The following is a 21,011-nucleotide window of genomic DNA, read 5'->3' on the forward strand; positions in this document are numbered from 1 at the left end:
TTCAAAATTTTGTGGGGTGAAGTGTGTGCCAATGCGCATGCGGAGGCCAGTAGCTGACGTCACGTGTCTACCTCAGTGGCTCTCCCAGGCTTCTGCCGGTACACACAACCTCAACACACAACCTCACTGGCATCTCGGGCCCTGGTGTCTGCCCTATGCTCCCCAGGCTTGCACAGCAAGTGCTCTACCCTGAGCATTCTCACGAGTCCCTCTTCTGACTTCCTAGACAGGGTCTCGCACAGGCTGACTTTAGCCTCACGACGTAGTCCTGCCTGGCCTCAAGCTGCGATTCCTGTGCCTCAGCTCCCCCAGCAGTTGAGCCCATGATGCAAACTGAGCTCTCTGGCCCTCTCTGTACGCCTGGAATTCCTCTGGAAACCTGCAGGGGGCGCAGTTCCCACAGCAGCGCAGACCCAATCCATCTAAAAGAAAAACCAGCCAGCCCCGCGGCACCCCAACATTCTGCCTTGTCCTGGCTCAGGGACCTTTTGTCCCACCCTTGAAGGGGAATCTGAAAACCTCCATTTCTCTGCCCTCAAGGATGGTTTCAAGGGCGCCTCTTACCCCCAACCACAGAGCCCTGCAGGCTCCCCGCCCCCACCCCCAAGGAACCAGGCCATGGCTGTTTGTCCATTTATTTATTTTTCTCCCTTGTGATTCTGCCTGCATATGTGCAATGCACCATCCCAGATGTTTTTTTGGTTTTTGTGTTTTTTTTCTTGCACCTGCTCAGGACGCGGCTGGGAGATATGCTTTCCCCTCAGCCAATAGGGAGAGGAGGATGAGAGCAGGGGGGCTGGAACTGTCTATCAGGCCTGGGCCCGCCCCCTGCACACAAAAGCAGCTTCCTTCACTATCTGGGGGCAGGCAGAGCCTCAGCCATCCGGGAAGCGGAGAGCCAAAGCTGCACAGGCTGTGATGGCGGGGGACACGGAGACCGCCGGAGGACAGGGGTGCTGCTACTGACCCAGGCGTCCCCCTTCTGCTGGGCCGGTGCCGCTGGCCACGTTGCCGTAGGTGACCTTCCTCGGATGTGGACTTGCCCCTGAGCATCCTTCCGCCAGGCCCTAGCCTGGGTACCACCCGCGAGATGCCAGCCTGCATCCAGGCCTTTGTGTCTCAGTGACAGCGCGGAACCGCCGCCGAGGTGAGTGTGCCTTTTGCAGACTGGAAATATAAATTGTCATTTTTTTCCCCTGCTGGTAGCCCAGCTAGGGGAAAGGTTTATCCGGGAGATGCTGACTGACTGTCGGCTTGGATGCTGCGACCGGGAGAGCAGCTGGAGCGAGCAGCCTGGGCTTGATCCTGGGTGGAGAATGCAGGGCCACAAGGATTAAAGCCCCAGCTCTGAGCCTGAGCAACCTGGGGGCGGTAAACCTCCCATGAGGTGTCGGGTGTTTTCTATTTATAACCCTGACTGCGGGCTTGGAGACATCAAAATTACATATACATTTAAAAGGACACATTTTTAGAAGTGGCCACCGGGCCAGGTCCCTGCGCTGTGTTTCCCGGACTTGACGGAGATCCCTGGTCCCTCATTGTAGCCGGCGCCCAGGAGACCCACCACACCCAGTGTTTGAAAGTGTATAGGTGGAGGTCCTTCCCCGTCATGCCCCCCCCCCCCTGCTCTGGATGAGGGACCCGTGTCCCTTCCCTGCACAGACACAATGGACTGGACTCAGCTGAGCTGAGCAAGGCCTGAAGCACACAGGAGGAGTCGTTTTCCTCTCCTGTGCTGTGTGTCTCAGCCTCTGCTGTCGCTCCTCCATGAATGGGTGATGACATTCCAGTCAGCCCCGCCTCCCCTCAGGCTCTTAATCTGCCAGCCATAGTCAACACCTGTAGGTCCAGTCACTCCTGGCTGCTAGAGACACGCCCCAGCCACTAGCAGATAGCCTGGTGGGCAGTGACATCCCGGACAGGCAAGTGTCCCTTGTCTCCGAATCAGACGGCTGGCTAGGGGTGACATCCCGTTACTGGGTCCTGGAATCATGTTGTCAATATGGAATTAGGAGAAAAATCATGATTTCACAGATGTGGCCCTGTTAGTGCCAGAGTTTGTTGTACAGGCTACCTTAGTTGTATGTGTGGGTGTCTATGCTACAACACTGGCCTCCAGCACAAAGTGCTCCCATCAGACAGTCTGGGGAGTCCACACAGCACCCCAATGGGGCACAGGAGACAGCTTAGGCAGTAAAACCATGAGGACTCAGGTTTAATCCCCAGCACCTACAAAGAAAAGCCACATGTGGTAGCTTCTGGCAACCCAGGACTGTTGCCATGCCAACCACCTGATTTTTGCTCCCTGGGACCCACATGGGAGAATGAGAGGGCTGACTCCACCAAACTGTCCTCTGACGCCCTGAAACTCCACAGTGTGCACAGACATACCCCACAGAAAAAACAGGCAGCTAATAAAAAGGTGATCAAAGTTGGCAAGGTAGTTGACACCTATAATCCCAGCACTCAGAGGCTGAGGTGGGACTATATGTGTCCCAGGAGAGCCAGGGTTACATAGACAGAACCCCCCCCCACACACACACCAATTGTAATCACCGCTTTATAGATCAGGCTGGCCTTGAGCTCACAGAGATCCACCTGCCTCTGCCTCCTGAGTGAGTGTTGGGTTTACCACCATGCCCCCAGTTTTGACCACCAGAGCACTAGGCATGCACATGGGGCACAGATATACATGCGGGCAAAACATACACACACACACACACACACACACACACACACACACACACACACACGAAATAAAGCTGGAGGACAAAAACAAAACAAAACAAAACAAAGAAACAAAAAACCAAAAACATCCCTGGAGAGGCAGAGACTGGTGGTCGAGGGCTCTGTGCTTAACATCAGGTGTAGAGAGACCCAGCCTCAAAATATAAGTGATACAGAGGGAGTTCCAGAGTCAGAGTTACACAGAGAGACCCTGTTAAACACAAACAAACAAACAAAATGACAGAGGACACCATTGTTGACCTCTGACTCCCATCAGCATAGGCATGCCTACAAATTCATAAACAGTTTTTATGGAGTGATGGAGTCAGGGGTCATAGGATTCGAGGACACCCCAAAAAGCCATGACTTATTCAACCCATTTACAAAGAAGGAAGCTGAGGTGCTGGCAGAAAAAAGTATGGAGGTAGGGTACAACCTGAGGATTCAGTTCTTCCTTCCACTATGTGAGTCCTGCTAAATGAACTCGGTCCCTTGGCTTTGTGGCAGCCAGGCTTGCCTCCACAGTTGAGGTCCAAGGAAAAGGAGAAAGAACGAATCAGTTTGGGTCCAGAGCTGCTCTGGAGAAGGTGGATTTGAGAGGTCTGAACGGAGGGAGGGCATATATGGAGGCTCAAGTCTTTACGTGTACTCAGGCCTGGGTGTCCTAAGACTTTGTATGTGCTTATTGTGAAATTCCCCCGCTGTGGGATGACTCAATCATCCACGCAGACCTGAGGTAGAGGTGGGGGAGCTGTAGTCATGGCTGTCTAGATCAATCTGTCCCTTCTTCCTCAGATCCTTTTCTGGGGTCACCTAGGCTTCCAGCTGGCTTCTCTTTCCAGCTTCCATGGGGACCACTGAAGCCACACTGAGGATGGAAAACGTGGACGTGAGGGATGAGTGGCAGGATGAGGATCTGCCCAGGTGAGGGCGCCAGTGTCCCCGTCATTGGGACCTCTCTGGCTCCTGGCAGCTTCAGCAGATGTTACTGATGATGACAGAACCTTCTGGAACCACTTCCTCTAAAACTCCCAGACAGTTAATCCCTATAGCCAGGCTGGGAGTGATGACTGACCCTTGCAGCTCAGCTTCCACAGAGGGAACCAGAGAAAGTTTTGGATCAACCTGATGTGCAGGGCAAGACCCTGTACCAAAAAGCTAACGAAGGAACGTGGTCAGCGGGCAGCGGTGGAGGCGTGCCTAAATCCTCCAGTTTGTGGCTGGGGGCATGATCAGGGGTGGAGCCCCATCTAGAATCCCCCACTGAGGGTTGGGGCTGTGGTCAGGGTGGAGCCCTGCCTAGAATCCCATGAGGGACTGGGGGCGTGACTTCTGGAAGGCATCTTTCTATATGGGTGCTACCTGAGCCATCTGTTCCAAGAAAGAACTGAGTCTGGAGCATTGCTGCCTTGATCTGAGTGCATTTTCTTCCTCTTCTTTTCTCTAACCCTCCTTGGCTGGATCTGTCATCTGCGATCCTCCTGCTGTGTTTTTGACACTGGTTCCTGGGGTCCATAGACCGCTCCCTGAAGACTCTGGGGTGGAGCTGCTGGGCGGTGCAGCGGAAGACTCCTCCTGTAAGGTTACAGAATGCGCAGAAATGCGAGCTTGGTTTCAGGGTGCGGATGGTTGTCCGGGGTTACATGCAGGGTGGAAATCTAGCCAGGGGGCTGCTGTGCACGTGGTCGAAGGGGTAAGAGAACACCTAAACGAAGACTACACCATATCTTTTTGTTTTTGTTTTGTTTTGTTGTTGTTGTTTTTCAAGACAGGGTTTCTCTGTAACTTTGTATACTATCCTGGAACTCGCTCTGTAGACCATGCTGGCCTTGAACTCACAGAGATCCGCCTGCCTCTGCCTCCCAAGTGCTGGGATTAAAGGCATGAGCTCTGTTATTCTTCACTCTTGATTAGGCCAGGGTGGCCTTGAACTCAGAGAGATCCATCTGCCTGTCTCCTGAGTCCTGGGATTAAATATGTGTGCCACCACTTCCTGCCTCTATGATTTGCTAGAATGGTTGCTGAGATTAAAGGTGTGTATCACCGTTGCCTAACCTCTATGGCTTGTGGCTAGCTTTGCTTTCTACCTTGAGGCAAGCTTTAATAACTCATAAATAATATATCACCACAACCCTACCTTTTCTGAAGTTTTTGGTTGCTTGTGGCATTTCATCAGAGTTGCCTGGAACAGTGCCTCCCAGCATGGTGAAGCCCATGACGTTCAAAGGCCAGGGGGGAGTTAGTTTCCTGGCTAGTTCCAGCTGGATTTCTCCATGTCCCACCACTGTGTGTGGTGTCTTAGGATGGGGTCTTACATGTAGGTCAGGTGGGCAGCCAAGAATGGGCCAACAGTCTGTGTCATTTGGAGACCTGGCAATTGAGGCTACAGGGCCATCGACTTTTTCTTCTATTTTTTGTTTGTTTGTTTGTGTTGTTTTTTGAGACAGGGTTAGCTTAGATTTATTATATAGCTGAAAATGACCTGGGATTCCTGACCCTCCTGCCTGCACATCCCAAGTGCTGAGTGACAGACATGCATTCTAGGGCTGTGTAAGCCTTTCTTTGTAGAACAAAGTCTTGTTTTGTGTGTGTGCATGGGGAGGTGGGCGTGGGAAATACCATTTTATTTGAGACAGGGTCTCACTGTTCAAGGCTGTGCTGTAACTTGCTCTGTAGACTAGGTTGGCTTCCTCCTGCCTCTGTCTCTGGATTGCTGTGACTAAAGGTGTGCACCATCACACCTGGCTTAGCAAATACCATTTTTGAAGGCAAATTCCATTTAACATATTTATTTTTTTTAGGCAAATTAAATTTGTTATTCCTCTCTCTCTCAATGCTAGTTAATGTTAAAGCTAGACATCCCTTTTACCTCAAAACATATCCTTCAGTCTCATTGTGCTGTTAGTGACCAGTGTCACCTCCAAGTGTGATCCTGGGTCATGTAGCATTTTAACCTACTTCATGGATTTGAAGGCTCCGCCCACTTCTGGGAAGAGGGCAGAGAGGGTCACAGCCCTGGGCTCCGAGGGTGCCCCTCAGTTACAGTGACTACTTGCACCCTGAGATCCCCAGTAGGGACATGGTCGACACACTGCCACTGCATGATCTCATGGATCCTAAAAACAAAACCTCTTCCAGAGTGGATAACACCAGTGGGCTCTAGTTTAGAATTTCCTTGGAAAGCTTACATTTATTTCCATCTCCTGAAGGGGTCGTTTTGCCTCTCTGTGCATAGACTAGGGAGCTAAAGGGAGACAGGAGAGGAGCCATGAGGAGTCTTACAACGTTTTCCAGGGGAGGGGGGGTTGGAGAGATGGCTCAGAGGTTAAGAGCATGTTGGTTCATGGCCATCTGTAAGGAGATCTGGTGCCCTCTCCTGGCCTGCAGGCATACATGCAGTCAGAACTCTGTCTACATAATAAATAAATCTTAAAAAAAAAAAAAAAAAAAAAAAAAACAACAAACCAAAGTTTTACTTAGCACAGGCAATAGAGCCAAGAGCCACTGCAATGAGGATGAGGGAGCTCAACCCTGGCCTCACTATTGATTGTAGGCGGAGCTCCACCCTGACCACGCCCCCAGCCCCTCACTGGGGATTCTAGGCAGAGGCCTCGCTTCATAGTTGAGGGTTGTGGGTTGTTGGGTGTCACATGTGCATTGCAAAGGACAGCTTATGGCAGACAGTTGTGTCCACCATGAGGGCTCTGAGAATAAAGTCACCAGGTGGGATCATCCATGTGGTGAAAAACTTTTACCTATTGTACCATCTCATCGCTCCAGTTTGACAGAAGATTCCAGTCAAAGCCAGGCTGCCCTTGACCCTTGCCTCCTCCTGCCTCAGTGTCTGAGTGAGATGACAGGCTTGCATCAAGACAGGAGCAAAGACCCACGTAATGATGGTTACCCCTCAATAACTACCGACAAGGAGTGTTGCCATTGGCCATTCACTGAGCACACAGACTGCGGATAAATCCCCGTTTTCCTAAAGCTACCCTGTTCAGACACCACTTTGGGAGTTTTCTGATGCTGTGACAAAAATGGTGGCCGAGACCAGCTTGGGGAGGACAGTGTCTGTTTGGCTTATACCTCAAGTCACCGTCCATCATGAAGGACATCGTGGCAGGAACCTGGAGGCAGGAGTAGGAGCAGAAGCCGAGGATGGCGCTGTCTCCAGGGCGCTTCCCGCAGATGCTCAGCCTGTTTTCTTCTTTTGTTTGTTTAAAGTTCTTCTCTCATACATTACATCCTGACACAGTTTCCCCTCCCTCTTCTCCTCCTAGTTTCCCCACCCCTCTCTCACCCAGATCCACTCCTCCTGTTTCCCGGGGACTTCAACCAGACACAGTATATATAACAAGTAAGACTAGACACAAACTGGCAGCCATGTTAAGGCTGTTTGAGGCAACCCAGTATGAGGAATAGGGTTCCAAAAGCCAGTAAAAAAAAAAAAAGAGTCAGAGACAGACCCTGCTCCCAGGTAGGAGTTTCACAAGAGGACCAAACTACACAACTGTCACATGTATGCAGAGTGCCTCCGTCTGCCCCGTGCAGGCTCCCTGGTTGTCGGCCCAATCTCTGTGAGTTCCTGTGAGCCCAGGTTAGTTGATCCTGTGGGTTTTCTTGTGGTGCCCTTGACCACTCTGGCTCCCACAATCCTTCCTCCCCTTCTTCCTCGAGGTCCCTGAGCTCCACCTAATGCTTGGCTGTGGGTCTGGATCTGTTTCCATCAGTTGCTAGATGAAGCCTCTCAGCTTTTCAGAGATTTATTTATTATGTATGCAACATTCTGCCTCCATGTGTGCCTGCATGACAGAAGAGGGCACCACTCTCATTACAGTTGTGAGCTACCATGGGGTTGCTGGAAATTGAACTCAGGGCCTCTGGAAGAGCTGTCAGTGCTCTTAACCTCTGAGCTGTCTGGACAGCCCCTCAGCCAGCTTTCTTACAGCACCCAGGAGAGCCCTGTCGGGGTGCCCCACCCATAGTGGGCTCAGGCCTCCCAGATCAAGAAAATGATCCACAGGCTAATCTGGTGGCTTCTCTCGGTCCCCTCAGAAGACCCAGTCACATTGAGCTTGTTCCCATTCCCAAGTGGACTTGGATTTGGGGACTAGTGGGGGTGGGGCAGAGGCTTCCCAAGAAGGAAGTCACATCCCTGTGGGATGAGTTCTGTGGGCAGAGGCTTGCCCAGCACTGGGGAGGAGGACACGGGAGAGCAGGAGTTCAAGGCCATCCTCTACTACATAGTGCAGATTCATTCAGATTAGGCCAGCCTAGGCTATCCAAGAGCCTGTCTGAGCTGCTGTGTGGGTGTGTGTTGTGGGGGTGTGTATGGGGTGTGGGGTGAGGATGTGGGGAGTGTGGGTGTGTGTTGTGGGTGTGTGTGGGGTGTGGGTGTGAGGAGTGTGGGGGGTGGGGGGAGTGAGGGGGTAGGGGTGTGTGTGTGGTGGGGTGTGTGTGGGTGGGTTTGGGGGTGTGTGGGGGTGGGGTGTGGGGTGTGGGTGGGGGATGTGAGTGTGTGTGGTGTGTGTGGGGGGGGAGTGTGGGGGATGGGGGGATGGGGAGTGGGGGGTGGCAGTTGGGGTGGTGGCTGGTGGGGGGGTGGCGGGTAGGGGGTGGCGGGTGGGGGTGTGAGTGTGTGTGGGGGGTATGCATGTGTGAGTTTGGGGGTGTGGGTGGGTGGGGGTGTGAGTGTGTGTGGTGTGTGTGTGTATGTATGGGTTTGGGGGTGTGGGTGGGGGGTGTGAGTGTGATTGTGGGTGTGTATGTGTGGGTTGGGGGGTGTGTGGTGTGTGTGGGGCGGGGGTGGCGGGTGGGGGGTGGGGTGTGATTGTGTGTGTGTGGGTGTGTATGTGTGGGTTTGGGGGTGTGGGTGGGGTGTGATTGTGTGTGTGTGGGTGTGTATGTGTGGGTTTGGGGGTGTGGGTGGGGTGTGATTGTGTGTGTGTGGGTGTGTATGTGTGGGTTTGGGGTGTGGGTGGGGTGTGATTGTGTGGGTGTGGGTGTGTATGTGTGGGTTTGGGGGTGTGGGTGGGTGGGGTGTGTAGGTGTGTGTGGGGAGTGTGTGGGGGTGGAGGTGTGTGGGGCTGACAGGTGGGGTGTGTGGGGTGTGTGTGGAGCATTCTTTCCCACTTGTGCACCCTGGCAGCACCTCCCTGCACCCTGAACTTGAGTGGAGCACATCGGAAGAGAAAGACCCTGGTGGCCCCAGAGATCAACATCTCCCTGGACCAGAGTGAGGGTTCCCTGCTGTCCGACGACTTCCTGGACACCCCAGATGACCTGGACATCAATGTGGATGACATCGAGACACCAGACGAGACAGACTCACTGGAGTTCCTGGGGAATGGCAATGACCTTGAGTGGGAAGGTGATGGTGATGGTCCCGCCCTGCCCCTCCGGCTACTCTGGGCCTCTTCTGTCCCCAGCAGCCACCTCTTCACTAGCCCTGGCACTATGACTCTGGGAGATGCATTACCCAATCTGTGTGGGGACTCTGTTGTCACATGGATTCTCACAGAGGAGGGAGGTCCTGATGTCCTACTCACAGGGTTGTGGGGGGAGGGGGCAGAGGGAACTATACATCCATAGGAGGTTCTAGAATAGGTATGCATGTGTGTAGGCGTCCATCCCTGGCCTCTTCCAGTCCCCACCAGGAGCTCCTGTAGTTGGGGTGGCCACACACATCTGTAGATGGCAGATAGCTACTGACCCACTCGGCACCCTGCAGAGCCCAGGAGGAGGGAGGAGCAGGGTCCCAGTAGTCCTGACAGAGCAGATAGGGAGAACCATGTGCTGGGAGGCCCTTTTAATCTTATTTATCATTTATTATTTATTTGCTTTTGCTTCGAGACATGGGCCTCACAAGATCCATCTGCCTCTGCCTGTGAGTGCAGGGATGAAAAGCATGAGCCACCAGGCTTGATATACTGGGGAAGCTGGAGCCCAGGCTGGCTTAGATGCAGTCACTGAGGCCTTCCCGCGGGAGACAGCAGTGTAGCCGGAGTGGGGTATGTGGTGGCCACCACTTTGCAAGTGGCTGTGACAAAACACCAGACACAGACAACAAGGTGGGGACCGGTTTGTTCTTGCTGACCGTTGGAGGCTACTGTCCATTGTGGCGGGGAGGCCTCAGCCCCTGGGACGGACCAGAAGACACCACACTCAGGGCAGTTAATCAGGCTAGCTCATCTCAGGTGTTCCCAGAACTGACTACCCCAAGATTTCAGATCCTGCCACATTCACTTGGATTAACCCTCGTGGGGGCGGGGCTGGATTCCTACCCACTCCACCCCACCCCACCCCATCCCCGCAGATGACACTCCGGTGGCCACCGCCAAGAACATGCCCGGTGACAGCGCGGACCTGTTTGGGGACAGTACGGATGATGGCAGCGCAGCCAACGGTCGCCTATGGCGGACTGTCATTATTGGGGAGCAGGAACACCGCATCGACCTGCACATGATCCGGCCGTACATGAAAGTGGTCACCCACGGAGGTGCGTGTGCCCCGCGATCCTCCACCCACTGCTCAGGGTGTGGGTGGACATGGTCCAGCCTGGGCTACTGTGACACTCACAGGATGCCTCCTTCCCAGGGTACTACGGGGAAGGTCTCAATGCCATCATTGTCTTCGCGGCCTGCTTCCTTCCAGATAGCAGCTCTCCTGACTATCACTACATCATGGAGAATCTCTTCCTGTAAGTAGGAGGCGCCACCGGGGAGGCAGAAGCGGCAGAGCTCTGTGAGGTCAAAGCTAGCCTAGTCTACAAAGCAAGACCGTGTTTCCTAAAACCCAAGCAGCTAGGCCGAAGGGGGCCCCTGGAGCTCAGAGAGAACATTCGAGATTCTCTGATGTTTAGGGAAGTGGTGCTAGCGATGGAGGCCAGGGCCTCAGCTCCCTTCCAGAATGTTCCAGAATGCACCAACATAGGTGTGTTCACACCTGCTCAGGTGTGGCTGGCCCAACGGGGCAGGGCTGCAGGAAGGTACCACATAGACCTGCACTCTCGGTGCCCCCACATGAGAACCCTGTGTCCCGCCCCCCAGATACGTCATCAGCAGCCTAGAACTGCTTGTTGCGGAGGACTACATGATCGTGTACCTGAACGGGGCCACGCCCCGGCGGAGGATGCCTGGCATTGGCTGGCTGAAGAAGTGTTACCACATGATTGACAGGAGGTGAGAGTGCGGGAGGGCACCGAGGTAGGAAGCCTGAAACCTCAGTGTCATTCCCCATCCGCCTGGGAGGCAGAAGCCCAACCAAGGTCAAAGCACCAAGGGCGGCGAAGGAAGGCCGCCCTAGATGCCTGCAAGTATCTCTGGTGACTGACTCCAGGGACCCTTGGAGAGGGAGGCACAGTGATGCGTGTCCTTCCATCTCTGATCCATGGCTCAGCATTGAGTCATCAAGGGCAGTCCACAGAGGGGCGTCAGAAAGAAGGCCTTTCTTTTTCATGGCTGATTAATATTCCAAAAACTGCATTGTTTCTGTCTGCCTGTCTGTGAGTAAACATTGGGTTGCTTCCGCTTTTTGGGTTTTATGAATAGCTTCAGACAGATTTTTTTAAACCCACAAGCACTTCCTAGAACTCAGGACAGAGTGTGTGTGAAGGGTATGAAAGGGCCACACGTGTCCCAGGGCCTCTAAATCTGCGCACTGAGAGGGTGCAGTTGACTAAGAGGGCTCGGGGTGTCAGGCTGGGGAGACACTGTGGTTAAGCGATCCCCTCCTCCCCTGCGGTCTCCCTGAACCCCAAGCCTGTGTATGACAGCTTCGTCCTCGCCTCCCAACACAGACTGCGGAAGAACCTGAAGTCCCTGATCATCGTGCACCCCTCCTGGTTCATCCGCACCGTACTTGCCATCTCCCGGCCCTTCATCAGGTACGACCTGCGCGCTGAGCTGTCCTGGTGAGGACCCTGCCTGGCCGCTATGCCATGTGTGTGTGTTTCCACCACCTTGTCCTGGAGACCTGAGACTCCCTCATCTAGCCAGAGCCAGTGATCCTCCTGCCTCAGCCTCCCCAGCTCCAGGGTTAGGGTTGCACCATGCCTGGCGTTTTCTGCACATGCTGTGGATTTGAACTCGTATCCTGATTCTTGCACAATGGAGCCATCTGTTCTGGTCCTTTCTTTTGTGTGTCTGTTTTTTCTCTCATTCTTTTATTTATTTATTTTACATTCCAATCCCAGTTCCTGCTCCCTCCTCTCCTCCCACTCCCTCTATTCCCCACTTCCTCCCATCTGCTCCTAGGAAGTCTAAGTCTGTCCCATCATCTCACTGAGGCAGGACTAAGGCAGCTCTCCACCCCCACCCCCCTGGGTCTAGGCTGAACAAGGTATCTCCATATAAAATGGCTCCACTAAGCCAGTTTGTGCATTAGAGTTAGATCTTCGACCCACTGACAGTTCTGGGCCTTGTTTTTAAAGTTGTGTCTCCCTGTGCGTATAGGTCAGCACTGGAATGGCAATCCTCCTGCCTCAGCTCCGTGAGTGCTGGGATGACAGGAATGTACCACCAGGCTAGGAAGAGAAGTCTGCTTTTTATTTGTAAGAATATGTTTGGCTGGCCATTGGTGGCTCGAGCCTTTAATTCCAGCACTTGGGAGGCAGAGGCAGGTGGATCTCTTTGAGTTCAAGGTCAGCCTAGTCTACAGAGCTAGTTCCAGAACAGGCTCCAAAGCTACAGAGAAACAAGAATACAATACAATACCAAAAAAAAAAAAAAAAAAAAAAATACGTTTGAAGGGCTGGCAAAAAAGATCTATGGATAGAGGGGCTTGCCACCAGCCTGACAACCTGAGTTCAATCCCTGAGACTACATGTTGGATGGAGGGAACCAACCCCTCTCAAGTTGTCCTCTTGTTTCATTAATGCACGCACAGCAAATAACTGTGAGAACACGTTTCTAAAAAGAACACATCCGAGGTGTTCGTCCTTCATCACAGTTCTGCTGAGGCAGGAGGATCATGAGTTTCAGGCCAAGCATGGGCAATTTGGCAGGTTGGGCATAGTGTGGCCTGGCTCTGCCTGGTGACCCCTTATCTGTTCTCTCTTGTCCTGTCAGTGTCAAGTTCATCAGTAAGATCCAGTATGTGCACAGCCTGGAGGAACTGGAGAAACTCATCCCCATGGAGCACGTGCAGCTGCCAGAGTGTGTCCTGCAGTGAGTGTCCCTCAGGGTCCCCGGCACCACTTCAGGCTGCAAAATGACCCTCATTGGCTCCCTTTCCATTGTGAATATTGTGGGGTCCAGCAGACTGTTCAGCATTTAGCATTTAGCGTACCAGCTGCACCTGCAGAGTACCTGGGTTCCGTTCCCAGCAGGGGTGGTGGGGCTCACAACTGCCTGTGACTCCAGTCCTGGGGACCCGACGCCCCTGCTGGCCTCTGCGGGTACTGCATGCACTCACAGGCATATTAACACTGAACCTCTCAGCACACAGCTCAGTGGTTCTCACACTGAAGTTCTGTCCCCACTTACATCCCCAGTCCCTGGCATCCACCCTCCCCCTTGTCTCCATGATCCAACTCCCTTCATGTGTTTTTCTTTCCCTCAGGTACGAAGAACAGAGACTCAGAGCCAAGAGAGAGAGGTCAGTGTGGCATGGCCTCCAGATGGAGCCTGAGGGGTGGTTTGGTGGTTTCTGTTTGCTGGAAACCAACTGATGTTGCCACCAGCTCAGTTCTGCCTTTGGATGTGGGAAAACTGATATGAGCAAGCCTGAGAGCTGGAGTTCAAATCCCCAACACCCACATAGTCCTAGAACTGGGGAGATGGAGATGGGATCCTGGGTCTCACAGGCCAGCAGGCTACCTGAACCAGTGAGCCCAGAGCTCAGCAAGAAACTCCATTTAGAAAAGTAAGAGGGATTGGGCCAGTAGTATGGCTTGGCTAGTAAAGGACCCTGATGGTGGAAGGGGACGATGACTCAGGGGCAGTTGTCCTGTGACCTCCTCACACACACAGAGGCACACACACACTTCTCTCACACACAAAGGTCTGCCTCTCGGATGAGGCCTCTGGAGTCAGCCATGAATTCAAATGCAGCCACGATCATCTATTAGATATTATTTATCTGTTACAGGAGTGGGTGTGCGAGCCATGGCACAGGTGTGGAGGTCACTTGAGGGGAGTCAGTTCCCTTTCCATCAAACAGGGATCAAACCTGAGTTGTCAGACTTGACCGCAAGTGCCTTTAACTGCTGAGCCACCTTGCCAGCCCCTGCCTCCCGCATTTAGTTTGAGGACTCTACTCAGCACAGGCCCCAGAACTCACACTTGTACAAATGATTCCAGCCCACACTGGCTCAGCCCATGTAAGCCTCTCTGTTGTTTCTTTTACTTTGTTTGTTTGTTTGTTTTTTGAGACAGGGTTTCTCTGTGTAAGAGTCTTGGAACTGGCTTTGTAGACCAGGCTGACCTTGAACTCACAGAGATCCGCCTGCCTCTGCCTCCCGAGTGCTGGGACTAAAGGTGTGCGCCCCCACCCGGCTGGGCTGTCTTGTCTGTCTTTGAAGTTTCTTTACAGTCAACACTCAGCATGTAAAATTCCTCACCTTACCTGTTCCTGGGCGCAACAGAGCCCAGTCACAGGGCTGTGCCCTCTCCACCAGCCCCTCAGAACTTTCCAAATCCCACAGAGATGCTCTGTCCCGCCCCATCCCGCACTACCTCCCCCCATATACCCCCAGTCTCTGTGGCTCTTGGGAGTGGATTCTGCCATGCAAATCTTCCCGTGTCCTCAAACTGCTGAGCTCTGTGTCCTCACATCATCCGTGTTGGCGTATTGTCAGAGCCTGTATTCCTTTTTCTGACTGGTCCACTATTACTAGCCCACTGATCTTATGGGAAAGGCTCTACAGCAGTGGGTGGAACCCAGTGGGTCCCCTGCCCCCGTCACCCCTGCCTTAGGCACTGGTGGCCTCTTCCTTAGTACAGAGGCCCATTCTTTTTATTTTTTGAGACAAGGTATTTAGAGGCTGAGGGTGGCCTCAGAACCCATGCCTTAGTGATCCCAGTGCTGGGCTGGGAGGTGTGAGCATTCTTCTCCTGCTACCTACACCTTCTGAGCCCAAACATGGGGCCATAGCTCAGTTGGTAGAGTACTGGCCTCTCTGGGCCCACCCCCTGTGTTTTGTTTTGTTTTTTAAATGTTGTTTTACTCTTTGGGCTTTTTCAGGAGCCCATGACCCAGCTCCCATATAAATCACACACACATAGAGGCTTATTATTACTTATGAATGCCCAACCTTAGCTGGGCTTGTTTTTAGCCAGCTTTTCTTATCTTAAATTAACCCAACTACCTTTTCCCTCTGGGCTTTTATCTTTCTTGTGATCCTCCTGCCTCTGCCTCTTTCAGCGAATCCCAGCATGCGCCGCCACAACGGGCAGGCTTTTATCTTTCTTACTCTGTTTCCTCTTTTCTTCTCCTCCATGTCTGGCTGGGTGGCGGCCCCTGATGTCCCCCTCTCTTTGTTCTCTCCTCGCTCCTCCTCCCTCGGTTCTCCTTCTATTATCCTCTCTGCCTGCCAGCCTTGCCTGTCCTTGCTCCTGCCTCACTATTGGCCATTCAGCTCTTTATTAGGACCACCAGGTGTTTTAGACAGGCAAAGAATCACAGCTTCACAGAGTTAAATAAATGCAGCACAAACAAAAGTCACACACCTTAAAATAATATCCCTCAACAATCCCCATTTCCACATAAGCCACCTGGGCGGCACAGACCCAGCATCCCTGCACTTGGCAGGAGGCAGGAGGATCAGGATTGCATGGCCATCCTCAGCTTCATAGGAAGTTACAAGCTAGCCTGGGCTACATGAGGCCCTGTTTCCAAGAGGGTAAGACAGGGCTCCTGCCCACCCCCACCTCACCTTGCATTATGGGTCATACTTATCCCATCCTGGGCCACCAGCTCCCTTCAGCACAGCAAGAACAACAAAACCATAACATCAGTCCATGCTTGAAGGGCCAGTGGGATCTCATAGAGTCCCATCTGCCGCCCACCTTTGTCACTTGGTTCTGTCTGTCACAGCGCACGGCCTACACAGTCAGATTTCCTCATTCCCAGATCCGATGGAAGACCAGAGGCAGTGGAAGAAGAGGATGGGTGAGCACACAGGGATTGGGGGACAGCAGGCTGAGGCAGGGAGGGGCACTGGGAGGAAGACAGGTGTGGCCAATGCCTTTTCATGCAACACCTGCGCAGCTGCACCAGCTCCTCTAGTCCCCTCGTTTGTGTCTGTTTGGGCTTGTCCCTTACATAGCAGGTGAGGGACACCTGCTTTCTGCTAGAAAAACACAACATGGTGGCAGCCTTCCTGGGGAGGTTTCCAGCCACAATCAATAAATGGGAATTGCCTAGGGTCCCAAATAGGCAAATAACACCCTCTCCTCTCCACGAGCAGCTCAGCGGAAGTGACAGAAGACCAGGAAACAAGGTGGGTGTAGCACAGGGTGTCAGCAGGTTGTCCTGGAATGTTCTAAGTGCAGTTCAAGCAGGGTAACTGAACATACATATGCTGTGCCCCAGATGGTGGTATAACAGACAGGGTATGGATCAATTTCCTATCTGTGGGATATGGTGGCCATGACTGGGACATCCATGCACAGCTAGGCCCAGATGCAACCCAGAGAAAGGAGGGAGGGATGGATGGGTGGGTGAATGGATGGGTGGGTGGATGGATGGGTGGGTGGATGGGTGGGTGGGTGGGTAGATGAGTACATAGATGGATGGATAGGTGGGTGGGTAGATGGATGGATGAATGGATGGATGGGTGTGTGGGTGGATGGGTAGATGGATGGGTGAGTAGATGGATGGGTGGGTGGATGGGTGGGTGGGTGGATGGGTGAGTAGATGGATGGATGGGTGGGTGGATGGGTGGGTGGGTGGATGGGTGGGTGGATGGATGGGTGAGTAGATGGATGGATGGGTGGGTGGATGGGTGGGTGGGTGGGTGAATGGATGGATGAGTGGGTGGGTGGATGGGTAGATGGATGGGTGAGTAGATGGGTGAGTGGGTGGGTGGATGGGTGGGTGGGTGGGTGGATGGGTGGATGGGTAGGCAATGTTAGAGTCATGGTTTGGTGAGTTAGTGGACATGTAGGTTTGTGACACTGAGTGCAGGGGCCCACAGATCTTTATTGCTGTTGTCCTGAACTACGTTAGGAATATTGGTGGCAGTCATTGCTCTTTGGTCAGAGCTCTCCACAGCCAGGTAGCTGACTCTGATTTTCCCTGTGGAAGCTCACCTCCACCTCAGGCACTGACCCCACCCTCCTTGTCCTGCACCTTCCAGCATGTCCTGACTTAACCAGGACCTAGTGATGGACATAGAAGATTCCAGACACCACATAACCTCCATCAGATGCCGTGGGCCCCGGACTTCATCCTGCCTCATCCTGCATTCATCATCCAAGGACACCTGGCTCCTTAGGCCCCTCTGCATCCCGGGATCCTTTCTCACTGCTTGAGTACATTCCACTGTTTTTACTTTAAGAAGGCACTGTGAGCACACTCTGGAATGGACCCGGTCCTTGACCTCTACCCTTCCACACTCTGAGCTTGTGGTTGGCAGACCTGGACATGAGCAGTGTCACCCATGAGTCCTATATAACCTGGGCCCTTTCTCAAGACCTCCATATCCCCAGGATGCCTCATGAATGTGCATTTTGGACTGACCCAATTAAAGACCTTCACTCACCTGTCGCCTGTTCCTGTGGAATATGACCTACTGTCACCCCAAGCAGGGATGACCTCCATCCCAATTGACACCCCTTATTCTGCCATTCGACTGTCTTAAGGGGCTTTCAAGCCAGTTGCACACATATTGATCAGACTGGTGGTCTCTCCCCCATAAGGTACAACATTTTAGAGCCCTTTAAAGTAGCTGTGACTCTAGGGATTTTAACTACTGCCTCATCTTAAGGGAAAGAGTTGTATCTACCTTTCTGTCCCCTGCCTGGACAACACTTAGTCTCTGTGTCACCAAACAAGAGGTTGTATGGGCTCAGTGTATGGGCCATGAAAAAAAAAAAAAAATGAAGATACAGGGTTGTGGATGTTGGAGGATCTTGGGGATTCCCTAGGAGAATCTGTCCCACTGTGGTCACCTGACCTCCAAGCTGAGATCAAAAAACAGGTTTGACTCAATGACTAGACAATCAGGGCTGTGTCCAGATGCTACAGGAGTGTGAGGAGCAAGCCTCCTGTCTCCAGGGACACTGAAGACCCGATGACATTTGTAAGGAGGGGTTCCCTGTGGTTCCTGTCTTTAATCCCAGCACTTGGGAGGCAGAGGCAGGCGGATCTTTGTGAGCTGGAGGCCAGCCTGGTCTACAGAGTGAGTTCCAAGACAGGCTCCAAGGCTACACAGAGAAACCCTGTTTCGAAAAAATTAAAGAGAGAGAAAGAGAGAACACACATGACTGCTGGGCCTCATCATCTCCCAGGAATGGAACCCGTTCCATCCATCCCAGCATAAGGCATTTGGCTTCTGTGACATGCCCCTTGTTTTGGCACGGGAGTCATCTGAGCTCTGCTGACCACTCACCAAGGCCTCCACTCTGTGGCCCTGAGCAGGGACCTGAGAGTGTTGTTCAAGGCACTGGTTTTTGTTTTGTTTTGAGACAGGATCAGCCTGGCCTCAATCTCCTGATCCTCCTGCCTCAGCCTCCTGAGAGCTGGCCTGGCATGTGTGTGTCCTCAACAGGTAAGGGCTTTGTAAGTTGTGTTTATCCAACATGATAGAAGAGGGGCACTGATGTGGTACCCCAGATCCAGGTCCATGGATGGGGCACCGATGTGGTACCCCAGATCCAGGTCCATGGATGGTCTCTCTTGGCTTTTGGAAACAGAATCCTAGAGGTTTTTCCTGACAGGTGGCTTCTGGTAACAACCAAGGCCTATGACACAAGGACAGCTGTGGCAGGGACGGACGGACAGACAGACAGACAAACACAATCCTGCCAGCCCTCAAGGGTCATGTCCCCAACCCTGGGAAACTCTGATAGGGCCACCCGCTACATCTATCCCCCTGCAGCCCTCCCCTTTGAGATCACCAACACCCACCAACACAGGGAGGCAGGACCCAGAACCATGGCCATAGAGGACACTGAAACAGGAGAGGCACCCTGTATTGCTTACTATCCCAGTCCACACAGGGCCAACACTCCAGGTACCCAGAGAACAGTCTGAGGCAAAACACAGAGCCCCAGCAGCCTTGTGGTAAAGGGCCACTGGATTTCCTTGTGGAGACCCCAAGGTCCATTTGAAAACTTGCCCCAGAGCAACCGTGCCCCCATCCACCACTGAGTTGTGTACTTATAACATGGACACAGTGGGGACAGTTGCTGTGATGACATGTGGGCCAGCAAGCTGGGGAGTGGGTATGTGAAATACAGAACCTAATGCAGAGGAAGAATGGTCCCTCTGAATGCTTCAAGGTGTGGGGAGTGAGGAGTGCAGGCCCAGCTTCCCATCACTGCGACCAGTGGCCACGTGTGGGTGGAGCAGCAGAATGGGGGAAGGGCTATCAAACCTCCAAGGACTATGCCTCCACAGCTTGATCCTTGGGACACACAGAGTGGCAGGGAGACCAAAGGCCTTGTGAACACAGCTATGTTTAGTGTCGCCAGCAAGCTATGATGGGGACCTGGGTGTAGTGACCCATGCCTGATATCCCAGCCTCCAGGAGCAGGAGGATTACAGAGAATTCCAGACCAACCTGGGATCTGGATGGAGACTCTGTCTCCAGTAAACCAAACAAAGGCAAGAACCAGCCAGAGTGCGGTCACCTGGATGTGCCAGGTCCCTTCTGGTGACAGACCCTAGGGAGGGAGGGGCCGAACAAGTGGGGTAAAGGCTGGGCAGGACGGGGTGCCTTTAACAGACTCTCACTATACCCATTCATTCCCTAACTCCTTCACTCACAGCATTCATCTCCCATGCCATAGCTCTGGGGTGCAGCCACCCAACTCTTTCCATCTCAGTCACATGCTCAAGTCCCTGGGGACCAGCAGGGAAAAGCCAGACATTGTCCTGGGGTGAGAGTTCTCAGCAGTGAGGCAGTGTGAGCCCTCAGCAGGGAGGATGGAGTTGAATAACCCCAGCAGGATGGGTGAGTGAGAGTCTGGGGTTTTGGAACTCAATGGGTAAGGTGTTGGCCACAAGGCCTGAAGACCTCCATTCAAATGGCCCAATCTACATAAAAGAGGCACACTGGTGGCACCTGGGTCCCTGGGGCTCATTGGCCAGACACCCCAGCTTAGCCAGAGAGCTCATGGTTCAGTGAGACCCCACCTCAAAAATAACTGGGCATGGGCTCTGTAATTAGAGCACTGGCTGCTCTCAAGGAGGACCTGGCTTCCATTCCCAGCACCATGTGACTCCAGCTCCAGGGAACTCACTGCCCCCCTTCCAGCCTCCTGTGCACCAAGCACACATGATACACAGACAGACAATATACATACACACAAAAATAAAAATAAATAAACCTGCCAAATGGTGTGGTGCACACCTTTGATCCCAGCACCGAGGAGGCAAAAGCAGGCTAGCCTGGTCTACAGAACAAGTTTGAAGCCTGCCAGGGCTAAATAGGAAGACCCCAGGAGACACCTGACATGGACCTCCTACCTCGCATGTGCCTGCACACCAACAAAGAATATTTCTTTTCCTTTACTAAAATGGGGTAGGACAAAGCCCCTCTTTGGCTCCCCTGAGTCTGCTCACAATGACCCTGGTCACAAGGTAGGTTCACAACGACAGTCATGCTGCAAAGATCATCAGAGCAAAGCAACCCCGTGATTCATCATCCAGAGGCCTAAACCCACCTTGGTCATGACACTTGTGGAATAATTTCCTGCCAGGGCCTAGCTGGGGCCAAGGGAGGAGGGGGAGGAGGGAAGAGAGGGAGAAGGAGGAGTCAGTCCCTTTTCTTGGCCCCATGAGATCCAGTCTCAATGTCAGGGTCAAGCCAGGGGACACAAACTTAGGCAGATATTTTTAGGGATAGAAAGGTGTGACTGGGTAGATGGGGAGGAGTGGGGAGAGGAGGAGGCAGGCACAGGACCACAGGATGGAAGTTGGCTGTTGTCTCTTTGCCCTCTGGCTCCTGAGTAATTTAGGCAAAAGGCTACTGAAGCTATTTGCAGCCTGTGAAACAGGTGCTCTCCCCCACCCCCAGCGCTTGGGAGGCCTCCTCCCCCAGGGTGGCCTCCACGCTGCCCAAACCTATAAAGAACCACAGCTTTGTCAATGAGGCTGGGACTCCCCGGAGCGGCACA

At 53.1% G+C, this 21,011-nt stretch overlaps 1 protein-coding gene across 1 annotated transcript; it reads left to right on the top strand.

The window, feature by feature from the left end:
* Window positions 1-916: 916 nt before the first annotated feature.
* Window positions 917-17,051, top strand: Atcay (ATCAY kinesin light chain interacting caytaxin). The gene is made up of 13 exons (XM_051177324.1): window positions 917-1,147; window positions 3,523-3,651; window positions 4,246-4,304; window positions 8,876-9,097; window positions 10,043-10,225; window positions 10,324-10,426; window positions 10,776-10,907; window positions 11,525-11,611; window positions 12,795-12,893; window positions 13,288-13,323; window positions 15,763-15,837; window positions 16,136-16,168; window positions 17,027-17,051. Exons 2-13 carry the CDS (start codon window positions 3,575-3,577, stop codon window positions 17,034-17,036), a joined length of 1,116 nt encoding a protein of 371 aa, XP_051033281.1. The 5' UTR covers window positions 917-1,147; window positions 3,523-3,574; the 3' UTR covers window positions 17,037-17,051.
* The last annotated feature ends 3,960 nt before the right edge of the window (window positions 17,052-21,011 follow it).

This window comes from Phodopus roborovskii, unplaced genomic scaffold, assembly GCF_943737965.1.
Source record: "Phodopus roborovskii unplaced genomic scaffold, PHOROB, whole genome shotgun sequence".
Lineage (NCBI taxonomy): Eukaryota > Metazoa > Chordata > Mammalia > Rodentia > Cricetidae > Phodopus > Phodopus roborovskii.

Coding starts and splice junctions, on each gene's coding strand:
- Atcay (XM_051177324.1), top strand. CDS start 3,575: ATGGGGACCACTGAAGCCACACTGAGGATGGAAAACGTGGACGTGAGG. Junction 10,226..10,323: donor GAAAGTGGTCACCCACGGAG/GTGCGTGTGCCC, acceptor CCTCCTTCCCAG/GGTACTACGGGGAAGGTCTC. Junction 10,908..11,524: donor TACCACATGATTGACAGGAG/GTGAGAGTGCGG, acceptor CTCCCAACACAG/ACTGCGGAAGAACCTGAAGT.